This window comes from Castor canadensis, chromosome 11 (assembly GCF_047511655.1).
Source record: "Castor canadensis chromosome 11, mCasCan1.hap1v2, whole genome shotgun sequence".
Taxonomy (NCBI): domain Eukaryota; kingdom Metazoa; phylum Chordata; class Mammalia; order Rodentia; family Castoridae; genus Castor; species Castor canadensis.
The window spans coordinates 125,995,694-126,021,731 of record NC_133396.1 but is presented as its reverse complement, the minus strand read 5'-3'; the positions used below and the strand labels follow the sequence as shown (position 1 = coordinate 126,021,731).

The following is a 26,038-nucleotide window of genomic DNA, read 5'->3' as shown; positions in this document are numbered from 1 at the left end:
CCCTAGGACACTTGACCTCTGTAACTGTAGCTCAACAGGTCTCATCTAGCTGGATTCTTACCAGTCATTCCTGTCCTTCTAATAACACAGGTTCTCCCAATTCATGGATGCTCTTTCAAAAGATCCGGACAACTGGAAAACAGAAGATTTTCTGTCTGATTTATCCAGTTACTTTCATTCGCCTCCCCCTTTCTTTTGCGTGGCCCGGATTAAGAACTAGAATTTCTTGGTCCCCTCTCCCAGTTCTCCAACCTCCAGTCTCTAGTCGTGGTTCCTCCACTCTCTTCGCTCCTGGCTTCCTCCCCTTTAAGGCCTGCCCCTCCCCCATACCCACGCCTCCCCAAGCCCCACCCCCTGACCCTCCCCTTTAAGGACCAGCCCCGGACGCAGACGAGCCTGTGACGCGGCCGCCGGCCCCGGGGCTGGGTACTTTGTAGTGCGACCGCTTCCCCCCGGCCGGGCCCCCGCCATCCCGCGTTCTCCGGAGCGCTTGGCCCCCGGGGGGGAGGGAGGGAGGGTGGGCGCAGGGCCGGTGGGCGCCAGCGGCGCACGGCGGGACCTACGGAGCCCCGCGACCCGCCGAGCCTGGAGCCGGGCCGGGGCGGGGAAGCCGGCTCCAGTCCGGATCAAACTTCGCTGCCGGGCGCGGGGTGGCGGGGACCCTGTCCGGAGTTGGAGGAGGGGGCGGCCGCGGGCCCTCCCGCTTGTGCGCCCGCGTCTCCCGGCACCATGCTGTCCAACTCCCAAGGCCAGACCCCGCCGGTGCCGTTCCCCAACCCGCCGCCGCCGCTGCCGCCGCAGCCCCCCGCCCCGGCCCAGCCTCATCCTCCGGCCCAGCCTCCGCCGCAGCCCCCGCAGCAGTTCCCCCAGTTCCACGTCAAGTCGAGCCTGCAAATCAAGAAGAACGCCATCATCGACGACTACAAGGTCACCAGCCAGGTCCTGGGACTGGGCATCAACGGGAAAGTTTTGCAAATCTTCAACAAGAGGACCCAGGAGAAATTCGCCCTCAAAGTAGGTTTGGGAACCCGGGAAGTGGGGGACGGGCCGCGGGGGTGTTCCTGGGGACGACCACCAACACGCAGGAGCTGCCCAGGCGCACAGATCGCTAGGGTCTTGGTGCTGACCTCTCTGTCTGCTGGGACTGGGCGTCCGGGGCAGCGAGTGGCCGCGGTGGGGCTGTCCTGGCCCGGGCGCCCAGGGGTGCGGGTGTGCGATGGGGACCGTAGGATCGGAGCAGACCACGCCGCCCGGACCGAGTTTCCGGTCACCTCTGGCGGTGAGTGGCGGGGACTCGTGAGCACTCTGCCATTTTGGGGTTTGAGCGGGATCCAGCCGAGTCGCAACGGTTGGCTTTGGGTTCACTTCTGCTAATTTCATCCCGGTCTCAAGGAAGTGATTTTTGGGGCTTGTGGTTCCCCATCCTCCCTCCCTCCTCTCTTTCTTTCTGCGGGCACAAAAGGCCCATTACTCATTGAGTTGGTTGGTCGGTTGGTTTGGAGAAGTCGGATCTCAGAGGTTTATTTAGCCTCGCTCCTTATTTGGGAGCCGGAATGTGTGATTTCACTTCCCTGGGCCTCGCGAGGGCGGCCGTGCGGCCGTGGGGCGCGCCGGCTCCGGAGGCGCAAGGCTGGAGATTCCGCCGGGACACCGCCCCCCGCGCGGGGGAGGGATTGTTTTGATCTGGGGAGAGCTGGCCCCCTCCTACCTCTAGAGCTTGTGAGGCTCCAGATGGGAGGCCAGCAGGCTCCGGCGCGGTGTCTGCTGTTTCCATAGCTCCATTGATCATTGTAAACCAAGTCTGTAAGCCACAGTTTGGCCCTGTGCTGATTCTGCAATCCAGAGACAGCCACTTCAGTCCTGGACCCGGGTGATTGGTGGGCAGCAGGAGGAAACGCTATTCTTGGGCTGGGGAAACCCAACCTTTTTTTTTTTTTTTTGAGGGAGTGTGGTAAGGGGGAGAATGAGGGTTTTAAGTGACAACACCATTTCAGAAGTTAAACAGAATAGACTTGGAGGTCTGATGTGGTGTGGTGGGTCCCTAGTGAAGTGTGAGCCAGTCATTCAGAGTCACCAAAAAGGTTTTCTTCTCAGAAGGATTTCAGGTCAAACCACATCTCTAAAGGTCACATGGCAGGTCTGTTTCCCCTGGGGTATCTTAATGATTGGAGGAGGAGAGAAATACTTCCTGTGTTATATTTTTCTCTTCCCTTTCAAGCCTCACAGCCAACTGTGTTTCAGTTATCAAATACTAAACTTAGATAAGAGTTACCCGTAGCATACACAATCAGATGTAATAAAAACCTATTTTTACACTGTTGAGTGTAAGCATGTCTGATTTTATATTTTAAGGCCTTTCAAATAATTTTCTTGCTGCTTTCACCCTCAGTGCTGTCACATTTCTTTGGTTTCTACTATAAGCTCTTGCCATGGGATCTTGCTTGTTGTCTAGTGTTGACTGTTGAAGAGGGAATTAATCAGTGTAATGAAAACTATTTGTGCTGTGGTAACTAAGGGGAAAGGGAGGAGTTGTTTGGATTGACTGTGGCTCTGATCTTGGAGACTGGAGGTGTGTGAATGGTCTGACCACAGTTAACCTGTACCATTGAGGAAGTGACAGATGTTCTTTCCAGGAGAGTTTTCTATCTCTTCTGAGATGCCATCTGCCTTCACCCACTGGCAGTTGCAATTCAGATTTCTATTGTAATTAATAGGAGTGAAGTTTGGGTATTTTTTTTTCCCTTGAATAGTTTTTAAAGGAAAAATCTAGTATATTAAATAACCCTCATAGCTTATGCTTCTAGTGTAAGAAGTGGGTGAAGATTGAAGACAGTTTGTTTTGACAGGCAGCCTGCTCCTAGATCTTAGAAGTTAAATTGTAGATTTCTCACACATCTTTGTGTTAAAACTTAATAATAGAGGAAGAAAGGAGGGACGATGCATTTGGAGACTGACAGCAGTGTCAACAGCACTTTCATATCCAAATATTGGCTAAGGCATAATTATAGCTGTGGGGGAATCTGGTTCAAAGAATCCTGTTCCAGAGACTTGCACCAAAGAGATTTCTAGATCTTGGATTTTGATTAACTTTAGGTGCTGAATAGTGGAATGATTTTCCAAACCAGGAGCCTTTTGATGATGAAGCTAGGGAGGAAGATGTGTGTGTTGTGGGTGGGGTGGGGTGGGGCCGGCTGCATGGATGACCTCTTTGGGAAGGTGCTGAGAAAAAGGGAAGAGACCTGTGCTCTGCAGAGTGTGCTCAGCCTATTCCTGGGAATTTAGGACAGAGCTGTGGGCCAGCAGCTCCTGGGGGTTTTGGATGTCTGCTGTCTTATAGCCCTGAGAGTTGAAGGAAGGTGGTGGCTGCCTAGAGGTTCTGCTCCCTATCTGTGGCCTGTAACCTCTTTGCCCTGTTAAGTGAAATCAGTGCTTTAAAAATGGTCCTAACTCATCCTGCTGCTTCTCTACCTCCACCTAGGAGAGCTGATGTTGAAATGCTTTTGGGTACTATGGCCTGGCCTCATCATCTCCTGCCAGGTTCTGAGTCACACTTGTACTTCCAGGCAGAGCCTTGGGAGGTCATCTCATCTAACCTTCTCATTTTGTAGATGAGAAAACCAAGACCCAGAGTGAAGGAGTGACTTGCTTACGGTAACATAGCCACTCACTTGGCAGAGGTAGGGTTAGAACTCAGGGCACCTCACTCCTAATCTCAGGCCTTTCTCTACTTCCTAACTGTGGTGACATTGACAAACATGGGCTGGCTGTCATTCTAGAGCACCTGGAGCCTGGGGAACTGCTCTGACCACAAGTCCTCCTTTGACTGTTGGCTGTTGGCCAGTGGGCAATGGGTGGGTATCTGGCACCTTAAGCTGGATGGCCAACATTGGAGGGGCAGCTTCTAAACCGGCATGAATTTTGGATTTGTAGTTAGAAGTTTTTTTTGCCACTTGTCTCCCTTTTACAGACATTGTTTGATAGAAATCTTAATTATTATTATTCGTATAAGAACATGGGAATTCATCAGTAGGAATACCTAGTTTCAGCCCATTTAGGTATTAATTGGTCATATTCCTCGTGGCGTCCCTCAGCTGCTTTCTGCTTTACTGTATCATGGTAAGTTTTAGGTATCAGCTGAACAACTTTAATTGAAGCTGGTACTGTTGTCCTCTGCTGTGCAGCGCTGATTAGGTGAAGCATATTATTGCTTACTGAGTACAGAATGTTGTCATAACTTATCTCTGTTTATCTTTCCATTGCATAGCCTAGAGGAAATGAGGTTCATAGTTTCTCCTCCTTTCCTTTCTCTAGTGGTCCTCCCTCTCCAGGTCATGTAAGTGCCACTTCAATGTGGCTTCCTTTGCTGTCATGAAGGGAAGATGATTCGAACCTCTCATGGTTGGTCTGGACACTGTTATAGGGAAACACTAGAGCTCCTGCATCCCCTAGTACAGGCATTGTCTTGTCCAACCCACCTACTTCTGTGAGCTTGTGGGAGAAGTGATGGGTAGTGTGGCTGGGGGAGAGGCAGTGTCTCAACTGGAGTTTGCTGGATAGAATCACAAGGTAAAGAAGTTCTCACAGATTAAACCAGCCTCTTTTGTATCTAATATGGTTCTAGATAGTGAACAGTTTGCTGAGCACTTACCATTGAGGATATAGACATACGTAGTAGCCTGTAAAATTTTGAGGTTCAAGAAAGAAACCTATTTGACCCAGGAGTGGTGGCATATACTTGTAATCATAGCCCTTGGGAGGTCAAGGCAGGAAGATCAAGAGTTTGAGACCATCTTGGACTACATAACAAGTTCAAGGCCAGCCTAAGCTACATAGGGAAACTGTCTCAAAAAACCTTCCAAACCTATTTGAAGAAGGCAAAATTAACAACTGTATCCAGGCCCTTATTGTTGAATATGGTAGTCACGACCCATGTGCAACTATTAATATTAAAATTAATGAACATGAAGGAATGAAACTCAATTAAAAATTGATTTGATAGACACGAATTGAATAGTGCGAAAGAATGTTTTCATCCTTGTGGAACATCATACTGGATTTTGCTAGCCTAGGGGCTAAATTGTGTGATTAGGAACAGAAGAACTTTGAAAGAGGGATTTCTGTGAGGTCTGAAAGCTTTGGTGGCGTCAGTGGGACATTCCTGGGCCTCTAAAGAATGAGCATGTCTGCCAGAGGTCACGGTGAAGCTGGTCATGGTTAGAGCTGAGAAGAGCAGCAGCAGAGCAGGGGCAAGTGGGGCTGGGAGCTCAGAATTGACCTTTACTGATCTTGTGTCAAAGCAGGTTTTAAAGCATTTGGGAGCTTGAAGATGTTATGAAGAAAGGTTTGAAATCACTGAGGTTGGGGCTTGTGGATTTTTGAGGGAAGTGTCTGATTTTTGCTTGCAGAGACTCTGTTCTTTTCTTGAGAGAAGGTTCCAGGTATGTCTGCCTTGGCCTTGGCCCTGTCCCCTCTACTAAAACAGAGTTCTTGGCATCACTGAAGCTCATGGTTCTTTTTCACTTGTGAGTTCTGGGCTCTGATAGAATTTGAAAATAATCTGCAGCTAAGATTGAGGACCAGTGGCTGCTAGGAGGGAAGAGAAAAGCCCTCCTAGAGCCTCAGGGCCACATATTGGTGGGGGTCTGGGAAACAAAGGGATTTTCTGGGGGCGGATGAAGATATTGGTATTCATGGTCGAGAAAATGTTTGGAGGGCTTGGAACGCAAGGAGTTGTACCATCCTCAATTGATGATTTTACTGAAGGAGCCCTTGCAGGATTGGGAAGAGGTCCTGGAAGAGCCAAGCCCCAGGATTGCTGGAGGCAAACTTAATCCCTGGCCAAATCCTGGGGCTGGGAGAGGGGCTGAACTCCTATAACCCACAGAGCCCAGGGTTGCTAGGGGTCTGTGCCAAGGGGAATGTCAGCCAAGGTGGGTAAGAGCTGGGCACCAACATTCGCATCTGAGTTATTTCACAATGAATGAGCAGCTCTGCTGTGCTCTCTGCCAGGATTCTCCCTGGTGGTTTAATATCTGTGGCACAGGAATTCACACTATCCTGCCTTCTTCCCTCTGCTTCAGCCCTTCCAAGGGTTATGTTAGGTCTCTTTTTTCCTGTCTTCCTTTTACTGCACCTTTCCAGGTGGTTTTGTGTCTTGCAGGGACATGGGTAAGGTAGAATTGTTCTTTACATTGGCTGTGGCTGTTCTTAGTGATGGTTTAAGGCCCAGAGGTAAAGGAACCCACACCTCATGGCAACTTGCAGTTGACACTCCCAGGTCATCTTTCTTGCTTCCTTCCATCTCACTGAGGAAGAGACTGCTCTGGTGCAGAAAGGTTCAGTGGCGTGTCCAAGGTCTTAGTGTTGGCATCAGAGCCACCTCTTAGGGCCTGGTTCCCTGGGAACCAGGTTCTTGGTTCAGGTTTCTTGGGTTCTTTGATAGCTAGTGGGTAGTTGTACTGAGATTGTAGATCTGGCAGTCCAAAACTAAGCTCCACTAACCTGCTTTCCATGTAGGCCACCTTATAAATGGAGAAGGGGGTGCACCACTGGATAGCTTAATATATACCAGGTATGTGTTACCCAGTGAGATTGTTGTGCCAGTTCTAGTCCTTAGGAAAATACTGATATGTAACTATAGATGTAAATAAGTAAAAATTAGCTGTTTTTAGGGATAAGAAAGCAAAACAAAACAAAAACCCCAAACAATAACAACCCCCAAAGCAAGACTTTCTGTCCTGCCAGATAATTGTGAGTAGGTCTCTTAGTGTACACATCACAGTTTTGGGCCACAGCAGATGCTGAGCACAGTGTTGGGTAGTGGAAGAGGCTGTGCTGGAGACAAGAGGCTGAGGGCAGGTGGGAGAGGTGCTGACTTGCTCTGTGTCAGTGTGGATGCCATTTTGGTAAGCGTAATGCTGGATTACAAGGCAGCCTGTGTCCAGTTAGTCAATAATCATCACTGACTAGCTGCTTTTTCCCCTGTATGAAGACTTGGAAAAACTTAGTTCCAGCTAGCTACTGGGCAGAGGATGGGCTATGGAATCAGGATGGGTGGGAGTATCTTCTCTTTTCTTTGAAATCAGAAGAATCTTAGTATAAGGTCAAGATTAGGAATCCTGTATTTTTCCTACTTCAGACCCCTTTGTCATTTGAAGCCATGGGACAGGCACTTGAAGGCCATTGTGATTGGTTATGTACAGGGGCACCTGGCTGAGGGGAGTGTGAATGACATCCAGCATTGCCCACTTGCCAGGCTGCATTCACTGAAAGGAGCACCTTTTAATTCACCCACAGACACAGTTATGTGCTATGGGCTGTTCTGAGCTGACAGCTGGGGACTGACTCCCAAAGCTGATGAGGAAATTAGGATTCAATTCCAGGTCCATTGAGCCCCCAGAGAGGGCTGGGTAAGAAGAGAGATCTGGAGTCTGAGGAAGCAAGAGGAGAAGGGGTTGCCTGGTCATGTCTGTTTCTTCTCTGTCCTGCTGGTTCAAGGCAAGAGCAGTTGGTTTCAGCCCTGTGGGTTTGGACTGTGGGGTCCTGTATACCAGGCCATTCAGTTTGGTTGCAGGAGAAAGAGGCACAGAGGAAATGGGCATGAGGTTGGGCTTGGCCTCTGGCGTTGTAGAGTTCTTGGGGACTTTATTCTCTGATTCAGTAAACACCTCTGTGTGCCAACAGCAGGTGGGAGAGCCTGGGATGTGGCCCCAAGGTCAGCCTCTAGTCATTTTATGTGATGTTCCTCTCTAAGGTCAGCCAAGCTGTGTGCTCCTCCTGTTAGAAACCTCAGCTCTTCAGAAGGGATGTGTAAAAGGGCATCCCATTCTTGAGGGTCGTTTTCAGGCAACATTTGGACTCATTTGGGAAGTGAAGAATGGTGGGTGGCCAGAAGTGGCAGCTCTGTGGCTGGCTACCTGTTAGAAACCTCTTTTGTCCTAGAGAAGACAAGGAGATGAGAGAGTCTGTATTTGACTCACTTCTGTGATTTTTTTATGACTTATTTATTGTTTGATTGATTGACTGCAGTACTTGGGTTTGAAGTCAGAGCCTTGCACTTGCTAGGCAGGCACTCTACCACTTAAATACACACCCCCCAGTCCTTTTTTGCTTTAGTTATTTTTCAGGTAGGGTCTCTCCCTTCCTGACCTGGGCTGGCCTGGGACCAAGATCCTCTTAACCTATACTTCCTGTGTAGCTGGGATGACAGGTGCATGCCACCATTGCCTGGCTCTTTGATTGAGATGGAGTCTCACTAACTTTTTGCCTGGGTGATATTCCTGATCTCCACCTCCTGAGTAGCTGGGAATATAGGTGTGAACCACCATACCTGGTCTCCATGATGATTCTTCTTTTGAACCTGAAGTAGAGGTGAAATCTCTGTAGTCCTGGGGAGGGGAGGGAGCTCAGAGGAGACCTACCTGTGCTGAGTCTGTCACCCTCCTCTTCCTAGGGAGTGTCTTAACCCTCCCCACTTCTCTGCAGCAGATGATTCAGTTGACCACATTGCTGCCATTTTGGTTATCTATACTGTTAGGAGGCTCCCAACCCGCACTAGCCACTTGCAGCCTGGCTTCCTGCCCAGGGCTCAGGATGGTTACTCAGTCCCTCTGTCCCAGTGGCTAAAAATAAACCTGCCATTGCTGCAGTCTTCTCCTTACCGCCAGGCCTTGATATCTGTCCTAGGTCTTCCTGTCACACTGTGAACTATTTGTCACTTTTCTCCATGCCCTCCCTCTTTGCCCCTTTCTCTTCCAGCCTGAACTTGATGGGAAGTTTGGGGCCAGTTTACTGTTCTGTGTACTTGTGGTGACTTGTCCTTTTCTGGGCATCTACATTTACATGAATGAGGCCCCATGGAACTGCCTTGCTTATTCCCTAGAAGGGACAGGGTTAGACCAAGAGGGTGAACATGCTCTTCAGAGTTTTTTAGGTCTTCTGCTGTGCTTGTCCCCGGCTCTGGTGTCCTCCAAGCAGGCCTCCTAGACATAGGATACTTGGGGCTGTGTCTGCTGTGGGCCCACTGTCCTGGGACTGAGCTTGTTACCTGCTTGTCCTCTTGCCCTGTTGCTAAGTTACATTCTCCACCCCAGTGTGGGGCTTCAGGTTACCACATTGTCAAGTGTGACATCATCTTGTTGGCTTCCGAGAATAACTGGGTCTGGCTCTTGGGGCCTCCTTCCTAAGTCAGACCATAGCCTCTCTGGTCTTCCCAGCTCAGCTACCTGTAGAATATCACCGAGGGCATGAATTTCTTTTACCCTGTAACTGCAGGGGCAGAAGTATTGGTGATCTGTGTCCCTGGGGTCTGTCCTCTTCCTCTGGAGACCTGTGGAGCAAGATGAGAAAGGGGCACAGGTAGCCAGAGTATTTGCTTAGCCAGAGTTACTAGGCAGGTATCCTTCAGTTTCACTTTGGCTTTCTCTTCTTTCTGATCGTTCCAGTTCCTGGACAGGTGTTGGTGCTAATCATGACACAAGAGGTCTCTGGGTTGGTTTTGTGGGATTAAAATTTATATGTGGGAAAGGGTGTGTGGGGAGAGTGACAGGAGCCAAGGGATAGGACTTGGGGTACCCTTCACCTCAGTGGAGTTATACACCCAGACCTGTCTCCTTAGTTGTCCTTTCCCTTCTGTCCCCAGGTCTCATTTTCCCTGCAGGGAGAGATTTATCTGCCAAGGCCCACTGGCCTCTGGAGGGGAGGAGCTGGGTATAGTTGCTAAGAGTTTATTTTTAACTCTGACAGAAGGAGCCCCTGTCCTTGGAAGAGCCATAGCCTCCCTCTTCTATCCTTATCTGGCCTCCTTCCTCAGCCTCTGTATTCTTAGGAGGTTAGTAGGATTTAAAAACCAGACTTCACAGAAGCTGAGGAGGACAGACTCTTTTAAGTAAGAGTCTGCAGATTGCTTGTCACGCTTGACTTCTGCAGAGCTCAAAGGGTCTTGCCTGGGGGAGTGGAGGGGTAGCTGTGGACACTGAAGGTCCTATGGTGTATGGAACTCAGAGCATCCCAGGAATGCAGGTGGACTGGTGGACTCCACATGTACTCTGGAGCTGTGCTGGAGAGGCTAGCAAGGGGTCATCTGTTGCCTTTCTTCTCTCTCCCTACAGGTGCCCAGGTCACTGACAGGCGGAAGACCTGTATAGTAACCTGATTTGTGAATGCTTACCTCAGAAATGCCTGTGGTGGTGTTGTCTTCTGTGACCTCCAAGCTCATAAGCTTTGTGTCCTGTTCAGCAGAGCCTGCCTGTATTCTCAGTGACTTCAGATCATTCATGTGCTCTGGAGTCTTAGATCCCTCTCCTAGGTCTCAAACTGTCCTGGCTTCATGGACTTGATTACCTTGGCTCAGATTCTTTGAAAGAAAATAAAATTGGGTTTGAGTGTAATAGAGAAGGCAGGAACAGAGTGAAGCGGTGTTGAAGGGTGGAGTGAGCAATAGAACCACGAGACTGACTCTGAGCACCCTCAGCTGTGGAATGAAGGTCTTGCCCCCTCAGTTCCTTAATGTGCAGCTGGGGAGTAGTTTGCCTAAAGCCCAGCTCTGATCATGTTAGCTTTGTAGGTTAAACCGTTCAGAGGGTTCCTTGGCGTGCTGAATAGATGACACATCCTAATTCTTCCCAGGTCTGGCTCCAGTCTTATTTTTCCCTGAATTCAGGCATGCTTTTTCCTTTCCTTGCTCAGTTTAAGTGACTTATATATGTTGTTTCCTTTCTGCCCCCTACCTTTGCATGTGTCCACCTGTATCTTCTTTGCCCCTCCCCTCTTCTTCACACACTTTCATGTCAACCCTGCCCAAAGGCTGCTCTCCATGAAGCCCTTCACACCAGGACTTGGGAGGTAGCTCAGTGGCAGAGTGTGGACTCAGCATACTTGAGGCCTTGGATGAACTCTCCAGCACCCAAAAAGAAAAGAAAAGATGAAAGTGACCCTCCTTTTCAAATTGCCTGCTATTTTACATTTTAAATGCATTCCTCCATGTGCAAGGTGTTTGTTTAGATTTAGATTGGGTTTTAAATTGTTTGAAGACCCACAATTTTTTTTTTTTTGCATCCTCTTATTTCCATGTACTGACTGCCCTCATTTAAGAAGAAATTCAGGGTTGGGGCCATGGCAGCTCTGGGAGTGAGACAGTGCTGGGCTGGGCCCTCTGAGACTGAGTCAGGAATATAGTGTCGATCCCCCAAGTGTCTCCTGTCTGCTGGCTTTCAGAACAGACTTCTGGGCATTTCTTCCCTCTGCCCACTCAGATCTGCTGACTCAAGGCGGTACCTCGTGTTTTTGTTAGTGGAGTTCTTACAAGACAATTGTAAGAATTGATGCTTCTCCTTCTTCTTCCTGTTGCAAGGTCCCTCCCATTTCTGTTACGGAAATGGCCCTTCTGTCTCTTGGAGAACTTGAACTGAGGAAGGGACAGATTTGGAGTGTGCCAACTTTCCTACAGTTCTTGGCATTTTCTAGTTGACTCCAGACATGCAGTGGAGACACACAGATGCAATCCAGGGTTATCTGTCTGCCAGGCTTGTGCTGGTATGTTGCAAGAGGGACCAGCATTGACATTCGGTTGCTGAGATTGAGGTCAGAGCTTTGAGCCTCATGGAGCTTGTGTACCACAAGATTTGGGCGGGATAGAGAACCCAAGAGACCTGGCTTCCAACCTTACCCATGTGGCCCTGAGCAAGTCCGAGAATCCATGTGGACAACACTCAGTTTCTTCATTTGTAAGTCAAAGGGATCAGACTTGACCTCAAAGGACTTCGGCTCCAAATGCCTTTCTTCACTGTTGGTGTAGCCCCACTGCTAGGAAAATGACCTGGTGCCGGTCAGCCTGGGACCCAGGGAGCCCAGGGGCAGAGAGTCATCCGCTTCCAGTTTCTGCAGGCCAGTGTTATTTCATCTTTCTCATGGCTGCAGTATTTTTATTCATTCATCCAGTGTTTATAAACGTTTATTCTCCTCCTTGCCTGCCTCCTGTCTTTCCTGCTGACTGGCCATCAGGAGGCCCAGATGGCAGGATTAGTTTAGAATAGTCAGGGTCATTCCCTTGGGTTTAGACCCGTTTAATACCTCTGCTGTATGAGATGAGAGGAATTTAGAACAATGAGGTTTGGTTTTTCTAGCAGCTTAGACCAGACCCCTGCCTTTCTAAGCAGGATTTGCCTTAGGGTGTTTTCTATCCCCTTGGGATCCAAAGTAACTTACTACTTAAGAAAATTAATTAGCAGTGCCAAGAATGACTTTTGCAGCTTCCCTAAGGATAGAGCAGAACACCAGATTGGCTTTGATACATATAACAATTTTCTGACATTCAGCTCCCTGTTCCTTCGAAGTTTAGCAGCTCTGAAGGTTCCTTGGATTAGGAACAAGCCCTTACTGAGCAAATACTACGTATCAGACATCATGTTAGAGACTTACACCCTTGGTAATCCTGGAAATAGTACTGCAAAGTAAAAGTCTCTTTTTTAATAGAAGAGGAAACATGCTCAGAATAATTCTCTCATTAGCAATCATTTATTGAATACCAACTAAGTGCTCTGAGGCTATATCGGTGTCTAAAACAAACAAAAACATAATTCTGCCCACATAGAGCTTGCATTCGAGCAAGGGAAAACAGAACACAATCCGTTAAATGGCACAGCTTGTTGATAGATGCAAAGGAGAAAATGAAGAGGGAAGGAGGCCCTGGAATGCTAGGAGTGTGTGTGTGGCATTGTAGCTTTAACAGGGTTTGTTTTTGAGATACACATTTGGAGGAAAGAGGAAACATCAGGCAGAAGGCAAATGCAAATGCCAGAGGCTATAGAGGATCGGAATGCTAAGCTGTGGCGGAGGTTTTTTTTATCCTCATGTGGCCCTCAGGAGGCTCCTCTCTTGCTCTGAAGAATCACATCCTTCCTGGGTTTGCTTCGAAGTGGAGGAACAGGCGGACTGCATATGAGGACACTGAAGGTCTCGGTGGCCCCATGCTCTGGTCATCTTGGCTTCCTGCATCTCAGGAGTTGGGTGAGCAGAGGGCAGGGCTGAGGAATGAGTTGTCCGTTAGTGCAGCTAGGAAAGTGAAGCAATGGGTTGGGTCTGTTTTCTCCTGAGCATATGCCGTGACAAAGGAAGTTGCAACATTTGCCCCCTCCTTTCTTTCTTTTTCTAGAGTGAGATGGTGGTGGGGGTTAAAAACTCCATCTTCCAGTAAACTTCAGAAAAAGTGTCTAGTCTTTGATGGATGGTCTTTGCCCCTTCCTCCCACAGGACTTTTCATATGTAGTCTTTCCAGGCCCTTCTTTCCATCTGCACCTTCCTCCCTTCTCTGAGAGACTGCATCTCTGCAGCAGGCTAGCTGTGTGTCTACAGAGGGAAGCAGCCAAGACTTGGACAGGGGGACCCTTGAGAAAGTACCTTATCCATTGCTGTCCAGGCCAGGGAGGGCTGGTACATACCACACAACTGCACGGTGTTGCTTGTCTCTCACTCGATGCTGAGAGCTCGTTAAATAGGACATGTGGTTCCCAGCACCCACCTGGGGCCTCTTGCTCAATTCTTGGTATCCCAGAAGGTTGAAGCAGTTACTTCTAGTTGTTTCTCAACTCAGGTAACCACCATGGTGGTAGATTCAGACTGTATATAGGCAGAGGCTGGGAGAAGTTGCCCAAAATGTGTGTGGGAGGCAGGAATCAAGGCTGGAAGACCACACTTGTTAATCTGGAGTTCTTGGTCAGGTTTGATTTTGGCCTTTCTGGAGGAGCTGGGCAAGAGGCCAGTTATATTTAGAAACGTACAGATGATATATTTTTCTGATGAAAACTTGATGGAGGTCTGGGAAAGTAGTGCAACTAACTAACTAACTGACTTTCTGTCTTTTTTCTTTCTTTTGACATTTATTTCCCTTGGCTTTCTATATTTCAACACAGCCAAAATGTTCCAGTATAATTTTTGAAACTTCAGTTTTTCAACTAAGGGGTGGATAGTTCGAGGTCATCCCTGAGAATGAGTTCTGTTTGCTGGGAGGGAGTTGGGTTGCCCAGGACAGGTGTTGGCTGCTGGTGTTAATTGCTTTCCTGGGCAGAACAGGGTAAAGTCTCCAGAGATGAAGTTTTTGTTCAGGCTCTTTGTTCTCTGTACCTGTTGCTTTAGGTACAGTGAACACACAAAGCTTCTCCCTTCCTGATGTTTGCTCTGAAGTTGAGCTCCCTGTCTTCAGGCTGGAGAGAGCTTAAAGAGTGTGGTGAAGGGGGTAGGGCACTGGCTAATATGATCACCACTAGCCACTTGTGGCTATTTCAATTAATTAATTATTTATTTTGGCAGTTCTGAGTTTGAACTCAGGGCTGCATACTTGTTGGGAGGTGCTGTTCCACTTGAGCTATGCCTCCAGACCAGAATTAAATAAAACTTAAAATTTAGTTCCTTGGTAGTGCTAACTACATTTTAAAAAATTTTTTTGGCAGCACTGGGATTTGAATTCAGGGCTTCGTGCTTGCTAGGCAGGTGCTCTTACTGCTTGAGCCACTCCGTTAAGCCCTTTTTTGTGATGGTTTTTTGAGATAGGATCTCATGAACCTTGATGCTCCTGATCTCTGTCACTTGAATAGCTAGGAGACAGGCATGAGCCACTGGTGCCCAGCTTGCATTATAAGTACTCAGTTGTTGGCAAGTGGTCTTTGTATTGTGCAGCACAGATAGAGAACATTCCGTCATCACACAACATTCCCTTAGTGCGGGATTCTGAGATAATCATTCTACACCTTGGTAAAGATGCATCTGAGCTGGAAGGGAACTTGTAGAAAGGCACAGGAAGCCCAGGGGAGCAGGCAAATAGAAGGTAATCATTTAGGAAAGGATCTTAAATTATTTATTTATTTTAACATTTTTAACTTTTGACAGTACTGGGGATTGAACCTAGGGCTTCATGCATGCTAAGCAAGTGCTTTCTACCACTTGCCTTTCTTTTTGGGGAGTGTGTGGTTTGTTTTTGAGACAAGGATCTCAATTTTGCCTAGGCTGGCTTCATATGAGCCACTTGCCTCTGACTCTCAAGTGGTTGAGATTAGAAGAGTGAACCACCATGCTCATCTTAGAAAAGAATCTTTTTAAGCATTTTGTTTTTTTGTTCTGGACGACATGGTCATCTAGCCTCTAGCCTCATAGCTTCAAACCCAGGTTTGTGTTATTCACTTGTAGGTAGCATTTGAAGGTACAGCTTTCTAGGTAATATTCTTATATCTTACTGAGTCCTAGACTTTACAGCGGTGACATTCAAGAATTTGTGTTTTTAGTATGCTTCCAAATGAGAATTTATCAGGGTTTTGGCACCCACCAATCTATCTACAACCTGTGCTCAGATTCCTCTAGTGATGGTGAGCTTACCCCTTTTCAGAAACCCCCACCATTAAAAATTTTAACGTTGTCATAGTTCTATGTTTATTAAGTAGAAATTTTGTTCCCTGACCTTTTAAAATCCTTGGTGTTCCCGCCGTCTCCGGAGCCCTCAGGCAGTGTCACCTCACCTCTTGCACTTCGTCTCAGCAGGTATTCGAGCATGCCGCAGTGCGGTTCCTGTCACCTGGCGTCAAGGCACACATTCAGGGAGCCTGTCTGCCAAGGGCTCTAGGGAGATGCAGAGACACAGCATTGTCCCCCTGACACTTCAGTTGTCAGGACTTGCTGAGAGGCCGAGGAAGGTCTGAATCTCAACAGGACAGGCCCAGGGACTGTCCAGCTGCTGTGGGCCTGCTCCTGTGTGTCTGCATGGTTGGTTAGCATGTGCTTTTCCAAGGGCACCCACTTGGCTTCCTTTAGAGGCATTGAGGGACTCAGATGTGGCCATAGACATCATTTCTGTTTATAGAGACTTTCAGTATACCTCCCCTTCCAGTGTGAACACCAACTCCTAAACCTGGTATTTGAGCAGCTGGGTTTGACCTTCCTTTCCACCTTCTGCCTTCCAGTCTGCTACCATGCATGCAGACTCTTCTCTTGGGCCTCCTGTGTATTCATCCTTCTGCATCCATCCTTTCTACTCATGCAAGAGTTTACCTGGCCACGCTTTCCCATTCCAGGCAGTGCCAACTGTATTAGATGGACTAGTGGCAGTTCATCCTGTCTGCATGTTTGCTGTGAACTTGAATTCAAGTCACCACCATCTCCTCCCCTGTGAGACTGTGCGCCTTGAAGACAAGGACTGTGCCTGGCACTTGTGAGGTGCAATCTGTGCCACTGGAGTGGATCCACTTTTTGCCTGTTTTTCTTTTTTGTTTTGTTTTCTTTTGTTTTTTTGACTGGGGCATGGCTTAAGTGGTAGAGTGCCTGCCTAGCAAGTGCAAAGCCCTGAGTTCAAATCCCAGTATGACGTTTTGGGGTTTTAATGAGGCTGCCCTAGGGGAGCTAGAACCCTTGCTGTTACCAGCATTCTCACCCTCAGAGCCTGGAGTTCATCCGCTTCTGAGGAAAGTGCTGTTTAGCAGCTGATAATTAACAAGCAGGGCTGGAGGCTTGACTGCCTTAGAGGCAAAACTGGTATTTAAACAATAAAGTGTTTTAAATCAAGTATTAAAGTGTCAGCTTCAGAAGCAGCTACTTCCAAACAGTTAGAGGAGATAATTGGAATAATGAACAGAGCCAAAGAATTCTGGCTGGCCTTGAGAAGAGTTCAGGGGATGGGGCTGGGGGGGTTTGGCAGGAGCCAGGAAGGGACCGTCTTGATTTTGCTGTGGGGCTGGGGCTGGGACTGGTTGGGCAGTGAGGACATGCAGAGAGGCTGTCAGTGTTCCCTTCATACCCAGTATCTACAGGGCTGACTTAAGTTGTCAAGTGGGCAGGAAGAGAAATTGGAGAGATAGGGTAGAGATAAACTCTAGCCTTTATCCTTATGGGAGAGAGCACACACACTTTTAAAAAAGTGATTGATTTTTATTTTAAAATATAGACTGTTCAGGAGTGCCTTTTGATACTTCATGTTGCTTTCTTCCGATGTTCCTGGGATGGGAGGAGAGGGCTAACACTGGGGCTTCCTCTCCTCTAGGTCAGCCTGAGTGGGAGGAGTTCCCCGACCTCTCCATGGTGCCCAGATGTTAACCACAACTAGCAGCTCTGCTGAAAGCATTCTGAGAAACTCCTGTGTGCCAGAAACAGTCCGAGGCTTCAGAGCAGGGATGGTCAGTCCAGGAGAGGCTTCCTGTGTGGTGGTCAGGGCTGGAGAGTGCCCTGTGTGTGTGTATGTGTGTGTGTGTGTGTGTGTGTGTGTGTGTGTGTGTGTATGTGTTTGTGTGTGTAGGGGGACACACCTGCCATACTCAGCTGCAGAATTTCTTGCAGGTACCCTTTCAGAGTCTGCTTCATTATGAGCAAAGCAAATGCCCACCGCAGAAAGCTCACAGCAAGGCACAGGGGCTTTTTTTTTTTCCCACCCAGTGGAGTTAGTCTTGACAGTTTTTCTTGGATGGGGGAGGGGTGCTCTTCAAGTCCAAAAGAAAATCTGTGATATGTGGTTGGAATATGAAATTTCTGAGAATCTTTGAAGATTTGTGCCATGTTTGAGTGTCTGCCATTCATTGTTACCTGTCCATTTGTTATTTGGCCCCTTGGTGAGAAGTGCCAGGGCCCCCTTGCTGATCAAGCTGCCTTAGCTTTCCTCCTGTTCCTTTTAGGTTTCTCTGCTGGAATTAGGGGTTGTGGCAGTGACTGAGCTCACCCAGACCTTGTGTGATGGTTATGGTTGTGACTGCTCACTGGCCATAGGTGTGTATATTGAGTGAAGTCACCCAGATACCCTTAAGGCCAAAGGTAAGACAGCTGGTGAGGTCTGGAGTGGGGAGGACTAGATAAGGTAACAAAACCAGGTGATATATCTGGGAGGTCAAACTGTTATCCTTAGTGATGTTGGCACAGATAGTCCACAACCCAGGTTGGATGAATGATGCATAGGTTCTGTCCCTTTCGTGCACTTCTAATGGTCCTTACAGAAGCTTCATTACCACTGGGCCTGAATAGTGAAGGTTCTGTCAGTGCATGTGTGCCCTCATTAATCTGCTCTCTCACCTGCTCACTGGAAGCTTATGGTGGGGAAACATAAGCAAGGCATGTCTTATGTACTCCTAAGTGGTAGAAGAGCTAGGTACAGAGGTTGGATGAAGGAAGAAGGAGCCACTCATGTCTCCAAGCACCAGTGCCAATCCTGACTACTCTGTGATCACATAAGTGGGGAATGTTCTGCCATGCACAGTGCCATATTAAAGGCTGGGAGAAGTTCTGTGGTAATAGAAACAGTTTAACTTTGTTTAACCTAGGGCTTCTAATTTGTAAGACTCTCGTTTACATAACATTTATTAACATCCTATGGGGTGCTGTTTGAGAAATGGAAATATAATCTCCCTCCTCTGAGAGAACTGTCCAGTGATTCAGGGAAAAGTCATCTGACCCTGGACCAACACTACTTGGAGATTGTTTGAAAAAGGTGTGCCTGTGTGTGCTGGGGGTGTGGCTGAGAAGGGCCTGGCAGGTGGCTTCTATTGAAGGTGGCTCTTTCTGCATCCCTGTGGGCTTTGTGTTTCTAGTGCAGCTTTGTCCTGGCTTGGAGACACTGAATAGCAGCCACATCTGTCATGCCTGGGAAGCACAGTGTGGTGTGTGTGTGTGTGTGTGTGTGTGTGTGTGTGTGTGTGTGCATGCAGGGGGGTGGAGGAAGGGAATGAGCAGTCAGCAGACACCCCTACTTGGGGCCCAAGCTGCTCAGAGCCTCCTTGGTTCTGGAGAATAGAGGAGCTGGGGCCTGGGGCAGCTGCTTGCTAATCCTGCAAGTGAAGGGGAGCAAGAGTTAGCCCCTTTACCTCTCTGCAATCTCCTTTTCTGATGATGATGGTTATGATGTGATGATGACAAGGACAATAACAGGTCTGTGTTGACTCTGGGGACATCCAGGAAGAAGTAGGTGGGCTGGTCAAAGGGCTTCTGGAGGGTGGACCAGGGTAGAAAGGCACTTAGCTCTCTATCATCCAGAGGAGCTGAGATGAAAGCATTTTTGGGTTGTATTTAAGGAAGAATTCAGAATTGTGAAAGAGATAGACATTTATGGAGGTTTCCTTCTTCTTTTTGTTTTTAGTTGGAGAGTCCTGGCTAACACTGTTTTTATACCATCAGTGGGGTGGTGGGAGCTGGATGTGAATGAATGGTCCCCTAGATTGCTGGCTTCCTGAGAAATGTCTGGGAGGCCTCCCTGGATTCTTTACTTGGAACAAACCCAGGCCAAGGGGATTCCCAGAGCCTGTTGCAGGCTTCAGTGCCCTTCTGGGGAGGCCATGGTTGTGTCTAAGGAAATGGCAACTGAAAATGTATGGGAATATGGGATAGGCATCAGTCACTCTTCCTGAAGATTGACTTTCAGTGTCGGGAGAGCTCAGGGTAATTAAGGCAGGCCAAGATTTCTGTCTCTGTCTACTTGATTGATTGATTTACATTTTCTTTTAAAGTTGCTTTCTCACTTTCTCCCTTCCCACAGGGAGGAAGCTAGTTGGTCTTCAGCAGGAACCAGGGTGATGTGTCCTTCATCTCCCAGTTCTTTGGCCTGCTCCCTGCCTATCCTTAGCTACAGCCAGAGGGCAGTCACTCAGATCAGGGAGGAGCAAGCCCAGCCCAGTAGAACATTGCCCTTTGTTAGTGGAGAAAGGGCAGATGCTTCTCCCCAGTCACACCTCACCCCCAAGTCTGGGTGGGCCAGCTTTGCCACTGCTGCTAACAAGGGTACTTGCTGACTCCCAGGCTCCAGCTGCTGGAGTGAGCAGCAGCTCTGACCCCTAGGACCTGCTGTGGCTCCCAGAGAGGGAACGGATGGGGAATGCTTGCCAGCTCACTAAGGTGGATGTGGGGTGGGGTTGGAGAAGGCCTGGGTGCAAGAGAGGAATGTGGGATGACTCCTCTTTCCCCCATCAGCTGGGGATGCATCACTGCTGCTAGGAAGACCTTCCAGCCTCTTCTAGACAAATTGGTCACAATGGAAATTCTTTCTTGCCCTCCTGGTGGGGCTTGTTCAGAAGAGTCTTCAGTTTTTCCAGGTCATGGCAGTGTGGACTAAGCCATTTATCTGCTGTTCTCAAGGCTAGAGGGCAGGCTGAGCCCCATCCTACAGTCACTTCCTCTCCTTGCTGTCCTCACCTGTCCTTCCATCACCCCCTGATTAGCCCCTCTGACTGTGGTGTGTGGTGCTAGCCCACATGAAGTAGGCTTGTAGTTAGGGAGGGGTTGGCAATGCAGCCTCACTTTCTTGGTTCTGAGGCCTTAGCCTGACTGGACCTTCGCTTCCTGTTGTGGTCCTGCTTGCATCTGGCACATCTGGACCTAGACAGGGTATCCTGTTGCCCTGAGTGATGAGAAGCCCAGGTTTCCCCAGGTGTCTAACCAGTTATTCCAGGGTAAGTAGTGGAGTTCCCCTGCCCTAGGCACCTCCATGCTCTAAGCGTCCCACCTGCCTTCCACCTCCCCCCAGGGAGAATGGTGGGAAGCAAGTCCTGCCAGAGGTTGTTTTGGTCTGTGAGGTAATGGTCTTTGGTTTGAGAAACATGTACACACATAAATACAAATGTGTATGCATATATATGTATATATTACACTATATTTTAATAATAAAATTTATATTTACATAATATATAATTATATATGATATAAGTATAATACATGACATGATTATAATATATGCCAAAATATATAAATTAAGGTACTATTTTCTATTTAAGATATGAGACTAGAAACTTGACTGCAGTTTCCTTGGAAACCAGGGTGGCTGAGGCCAAGAAAGAAGGGGCTAGTTGTAGGTATTGAAATCTAGGTGGGGTTCTCTGGGTTCCCGTGTTTTTTTCTGGGAATCCAAGGGTCCACTCAGGCAGGCTAGGTGTGTCTTACTTTGTACAGAGGAGGAATGAAAGTGACTTGTCTGCAGGTTTTCAGTAAGCTAATTGCAGAACTGGGGCATGAATTGGGTTGATTTGCTTTCCGGTGTATTCTGCTATCACTTGGTAAACTCTAGTGCGTATGTCCTTGAGGTAGGAAGCCGTAAAGCAGAGAAACCATACCATGGTATTCTGTGCCATCAAGTTCAAATGGTTTGTGTTGTTGGGAGCAGAAGGGGAGGTGGCAGAGCAGGCCTTCTTAAAATGATTGAAATTGGACTTTTCAAAATAGCAGTAAGGTTTTGCTTTGTTTTTTTTCCCTCCACTAAATGTATCTCCTTAATTCTCTTGGGCTTCCATAATATTTTGTGTTCCAGAAACGTGTGTGTGTGTGTGTGTGTGTGTGTGTGTGTGTGTGTGTGTGTGTGTATGTTGTGGGGGGCGGTGTGTTAAAGGAAGGACCTTTGCCTATTGATTCTGTGTTGGCTGTGGCTGGTGTAGAGTGGACCATCCACACGCTGACAGTTGAGAGCTGTTTGTACCCAGGCCCTTTCTTTGAGGACACACTGATGTAACAGCAGGCTCCTTGCTTTTGCCTGTATGAACCACCCGAGCTCACTAAAGCTGTCATTGACATCTACATGTTTGGTTCCTGTCTAGAAAAGCATTTTTCAGAGCTGCTGTGAATAATAGACTGTCAGAGTTGGAATCACATGTCGTCCTTTAAACTGATCCCTTCCTTGTACACTAATCCCTTCAGCGAAGGCCAGAGAGGACACGACTTGTCCTTGACCACACAGTCACATAGTGATGGAGTTGGTCCCATAGGAACAGAAGCTTATGATGGCAAAGGTCTGAGCACCGACCTCACGTGTGCTGTCTTGGTCAGGATTGCCTGTCCCCAGGTCGGTCAGCTTGGCCTTTCGCAATTTTGGCCTTGACTGGCCCCTGTGTAGGCTGACATCAGTCCTCTCCTTCCGCTTGTGCTCCCCTCCCATGATCTCCCAGCCACCTCCTCTTTTTCTTTCAGAGCTCGGAACCAGTTGTTACTTTCTCCTCCCTATAGCATCTTCCTGGAAGCCATTTCAGATATGCAGTAAACTTGAAAGAGCTGGACAGGGGACACCCATGTGCTTGACCACATATTTTACTTTAACCTTTTACTCTATTTGCTTTATCACTCTTACCATCTTTCAGTCTATCCATTTATAGTCCATCTTATTTGGGGGATACTGTTCACAGTCAGTTGTAGACATCACTGCACTTCACCCTCAAACATTTCAGCATACGTGGGCATTAGCAATATTTGTTCATGGTTTTTTTGTGTGTGTGTATGGCAGTAGTTGGATTTGAACTCAGGGCCTCATGGTTGCTAGGCAGGTGCTCTGCCACTTGAGCCACTCCTCTAACCCTGTTTTGTTTTGACTATTTTTGAGATGGGGTCTGTTGATCGCTGCCTCCCAAGTAGTTAGGATTACAGGTGTGAGCCACTTGCACCCAGCCTGTTAATACATTTTTTTGATGGTAAAATTTATATACTAATTAATATATTAATTAGTTTAATATTCAAAAATCTTAAGTTATCATTTGATGAGCTTTGGTAGTGTCCTCCATGTGCATCCCAAACCTCTGCAACATACAGAACTTACATGAGTAAGTTTCCTTGTGTGCTTTCCCGACCATCTCCACACCTGCCCCCTTGCAGGTAGTCATATATGTGTATGTATAAATATACCTGTGTGTACATGTCCATGTCTATGTCTGTATATATTTTTTGCAATTGATTAGCTTTGTGTGTTCTGGAACCTCATATAAACTGGATAATCAGTATGAACTCTTGTGCGAAGTCCATCCACATGGTTGCATATATCTGCAGTTCGTTCCTTTGTATGCAGAGTAGTATTCCATCGTATGAATTGATGGAGTTTGATTATCCATTTTCCTGTTGATAGGTATTTGGATTGTTTCCGGTTTGGGGCTGTGATGAGTAAAGCTCCAAGTTCTTGCACAAACACTTTTTTGTGAAGATGGTTTTGTTTCTCTTGAGTAAATACCTAGGAGTGTGATTGCTGGTTTGTGGTAGACTGCTGCTTCTCAGTCTTGTCTGAGTCTCTGCCCTGCCCTTTCACTGCACTCTAGTACACCCAGGAACCTTTAGAAAGGGGCTTTTCTGCTCAGCTGGATTAATCTCTTCCCAATATAGGATTCCCCTTGAGAGCTCACCTGGAACACCATTGCTGTTTCCAGGACAGGGAGCTGGCCACCTGACAAGGCTCCTACCATTGTGGAATTGCTTTGTAATTTCTCTCTTGAGGAGCCACACAGGGGCAAGCCAGTTTTGCCCCTTTTTTTGTGACAGCCCTATAGAATTTCAGAATTATTCCATCCAGGTCCTCATCTTCTCCTTCCGAGTTTTTCTTCCTCAGGCCAGTTGTCCCAGCTTATTGAACTGTTTCTGTGTGTGTCATGGTTCTCAGATCCGTAACCTCTGGTATTTGCCTTTGGAAGTTTAACATTCTTTTTCATTGTGTTGCCCAGAACAGAGCATTAAAATTTAGAGGTAGTCTGGATGTGGAGGCAGATGTGTGAGAGGTACAGAGTGTGGTTGGATTTGCGTTCGTCTCTCAACCCAGGTCCTTGATCTAGGCAGTACTCTCTCTTTGGTAGCTGCATCATGGTGTCAGGTCAGATGAGTTAATGTTTGTAAAAATGCTGTAAATGTATGGTGGTATTAAGATACTCAGCTTCAAGAGTCTCTGATATTAATAGCATTGTTTGCATACTTTCTACTTGCCATGGTCTCATTTGCTTCTCAGTCTCAGCCACTACTTGATGAGAAAGCTACTATTAAGATTAATCTAATCAAAACTCTTTGATTAAAAACAGCTTTCTTAGCGTTGGTATTGTTGACCTTTTTGGATATGTCCTTATTGGAGGGTTGTTCCTGTGCTTCATATGGATTAGTATCCCTGGTCTTTACTCACTAGCTGCCCTGCAACCATTACCTGTCCCCCTACGTTATAGTACTCAAAAAATCTGCCATACATTGCCAGAGGTCCCCTGGGGGCAAAATCAGCACAGATTGAACTCTGTCCGAGATGTAGCTCTTCCCAAATGTGATCACTATTAGCTCTTTCATGTGCATACTTCTGTGTTCTTTGGACAGTCTTCACTTTTCATGGTTTATGTATTTTAGCTAGTATGGATTAAATAAAACCAGTCCCCCAACAACATGACTCGGATTTCGGTTGCTTTAGTATATTAACTGAGCAATTGCAGAGAGTACAAACTTCACAGGGAGCTCTTCAGTGCACATGTAACAGATGCTCATTATGGTCGCTGACCAATTATGTTCCTTCTGTAAACATCAGTTGGTAATTGGTCACTGCCCCATTGGTTTAGTTCACACTCAGACAGAAAGGTTTAGTAGTAGTGTTGCCTCTTTATCTCCTAATGAGGAACTGATGTGATAGTTTGTAAAAATGAACAATTGAGAGGGACTTGATGGAGAGAATTGGCCAACACATACAGATTTTCAGCAGAGAAATGAAAAGTTTAAGTGATGTTGGCTGGAAGCCAAACATAAATGGAAGTGGACATGATTATAGAAAGTAGTTTTGGGAAGAGGATAAAGAGGTCCCAGAGGAAGTTACACTGGAAAAACTCACATTAGTAGTACTCTTGGAGATATCTCACAACTAAGTGTGAAGGGTAAAATGTTAGAAATGGATCCAAACCTAGAAAGCAGTTGGATAGTTTGTGAAGGCTGGAAAAGATGTTCCCTGAGTAACACCGCTCGATCACTCTGGGTAAGATTTTCACAAAGAAACGAAACACTCATTCTCAGTGTTTGTAATATTTTAAATGACTAAAAAATATGACTTTGACTTTTAATCTCCTTACTCATTTGTACTGTGAAAGTAATTTAAAAACATTTTGACAGATTTTTTTAAAGGCCTTGGAGCAATCATAATTTTCTCCAGTGATGATTAAGTTTGCTTTGCATGGTCACTTTTATGTCACATGTTACTGTAGAAAGCAAGGCTGCCTGTATATTCATAAAAGATGAAAGATTTAAACGATTTGAAGAGAAACCAGAGTATTTATATAGAAGCAAAGGTGAATGTATACAAACACACACACAGCACTTCTTTTTCTCTTTTTTTAATTTTAAACCATTTACAAAACTGGGATCAGACTATCAAATTGCAGTTTGCTTTTTTGTGGAAGAATATCTGTTTGAAGACCTTCTGATTTTGGCATTTTGAAGATCTTCATTCTTTTCTGCAACTGTAGAATTGCATAATTTATTGCACCCATTTTCTATCTGTTTGACCAACTTATCTTTAAGATGTTTAATTTATTTAGGTTTTCTGTCTAGTTTTTTCCTTTTTCCAGTTTGAAATGGGTAGCATGGAACTGAGTACCTTCGACGGATATTATCATCAGCTCCATTTAGTGGGTAAGGACAATGGAGATTTAGGAAGTAAAACAACTTAAGAGCCCTTGCTTTTAACCACAGTGCTTTACACCTTTCTTCCCTTTTCTCAGAAGCAGCTTTTAACAACAAAAGCAACAGCAAACTAAAAGAAAGGAAGCACAGTTGTAAGTGCTGTTGCATTATTAATACACCCCAATGGGTAGACTTTTGCTGTCCCTAAATTCCAGCAAAAGCAACTAACTGGAGGCTTAAGAAGATGAGGGAAGTTGCCAGGCCCCGGCTGGCTTGTGGTGGTTCTGGGATCTGGCCCCAGGCTGGCTTCAGAGCCTTTGCTGTCACTCCTGGTATCTGAACTTGGCTTGAGAAAGTTCTCTTTCTTCTGTGGTATGGGTGATTTTATTTTATTTTTTTTTGAATACTAATGTATGACTTTTTGGGGAGTTAGTTTTGGCCTATATTTTCTCCTTTTGTAATCTTTAAAATCTGGCACACCAATCTCTCCTTTATTTACTTTTGCTCACTTCTAAGTTTGATAAGCTTGCTGTCTGCTGTGTCTTCCCAGCTTTTGATAAAATATTAGACAAAGCCAAGGGTAGCATTCCTTGGTTTTTCATTAGAGATGTTCTCTGAGTTGAGTCAACAAGTGAGTATTATTGAGTATCTCCTAAATACCATATATTGGGCTTAGGACTTGGAATCAAAGATGATTAAGAGTGAGAATGAG

At 46.8% G+C, this 26,038-nt stretch overlaps 1 protein-coding gene across 2 annotated transcripts in view; it reads left to right on the top strand.

Annotated features, from left to right (window-relative positions):
* The first annotated feature begins 448 nt into the window (after positions 1-448).
* Positions 449-26,038, top strand: part of Mapkapk2 (MAPK activated protein kinase 2) — a 43,899-nt gene continuing 18,309 nt past the window's right edge. The window contains exon 1 of one of the 2 annotated variants that reach the window (XM_020166703.2): positions 449-1,014. In XM_020166703.2, coding sequence (XP_020022292.1) covers positions 730-1,014 — 285 coding nt within the window. In that variant the 5' untranslated portion in view covers positions 449-729. The remainder of the gene's footprint in view (positions 1,015-26,038) is intronic. The other variant, XM_020166704.2, reaches the window with a different exon arrangement.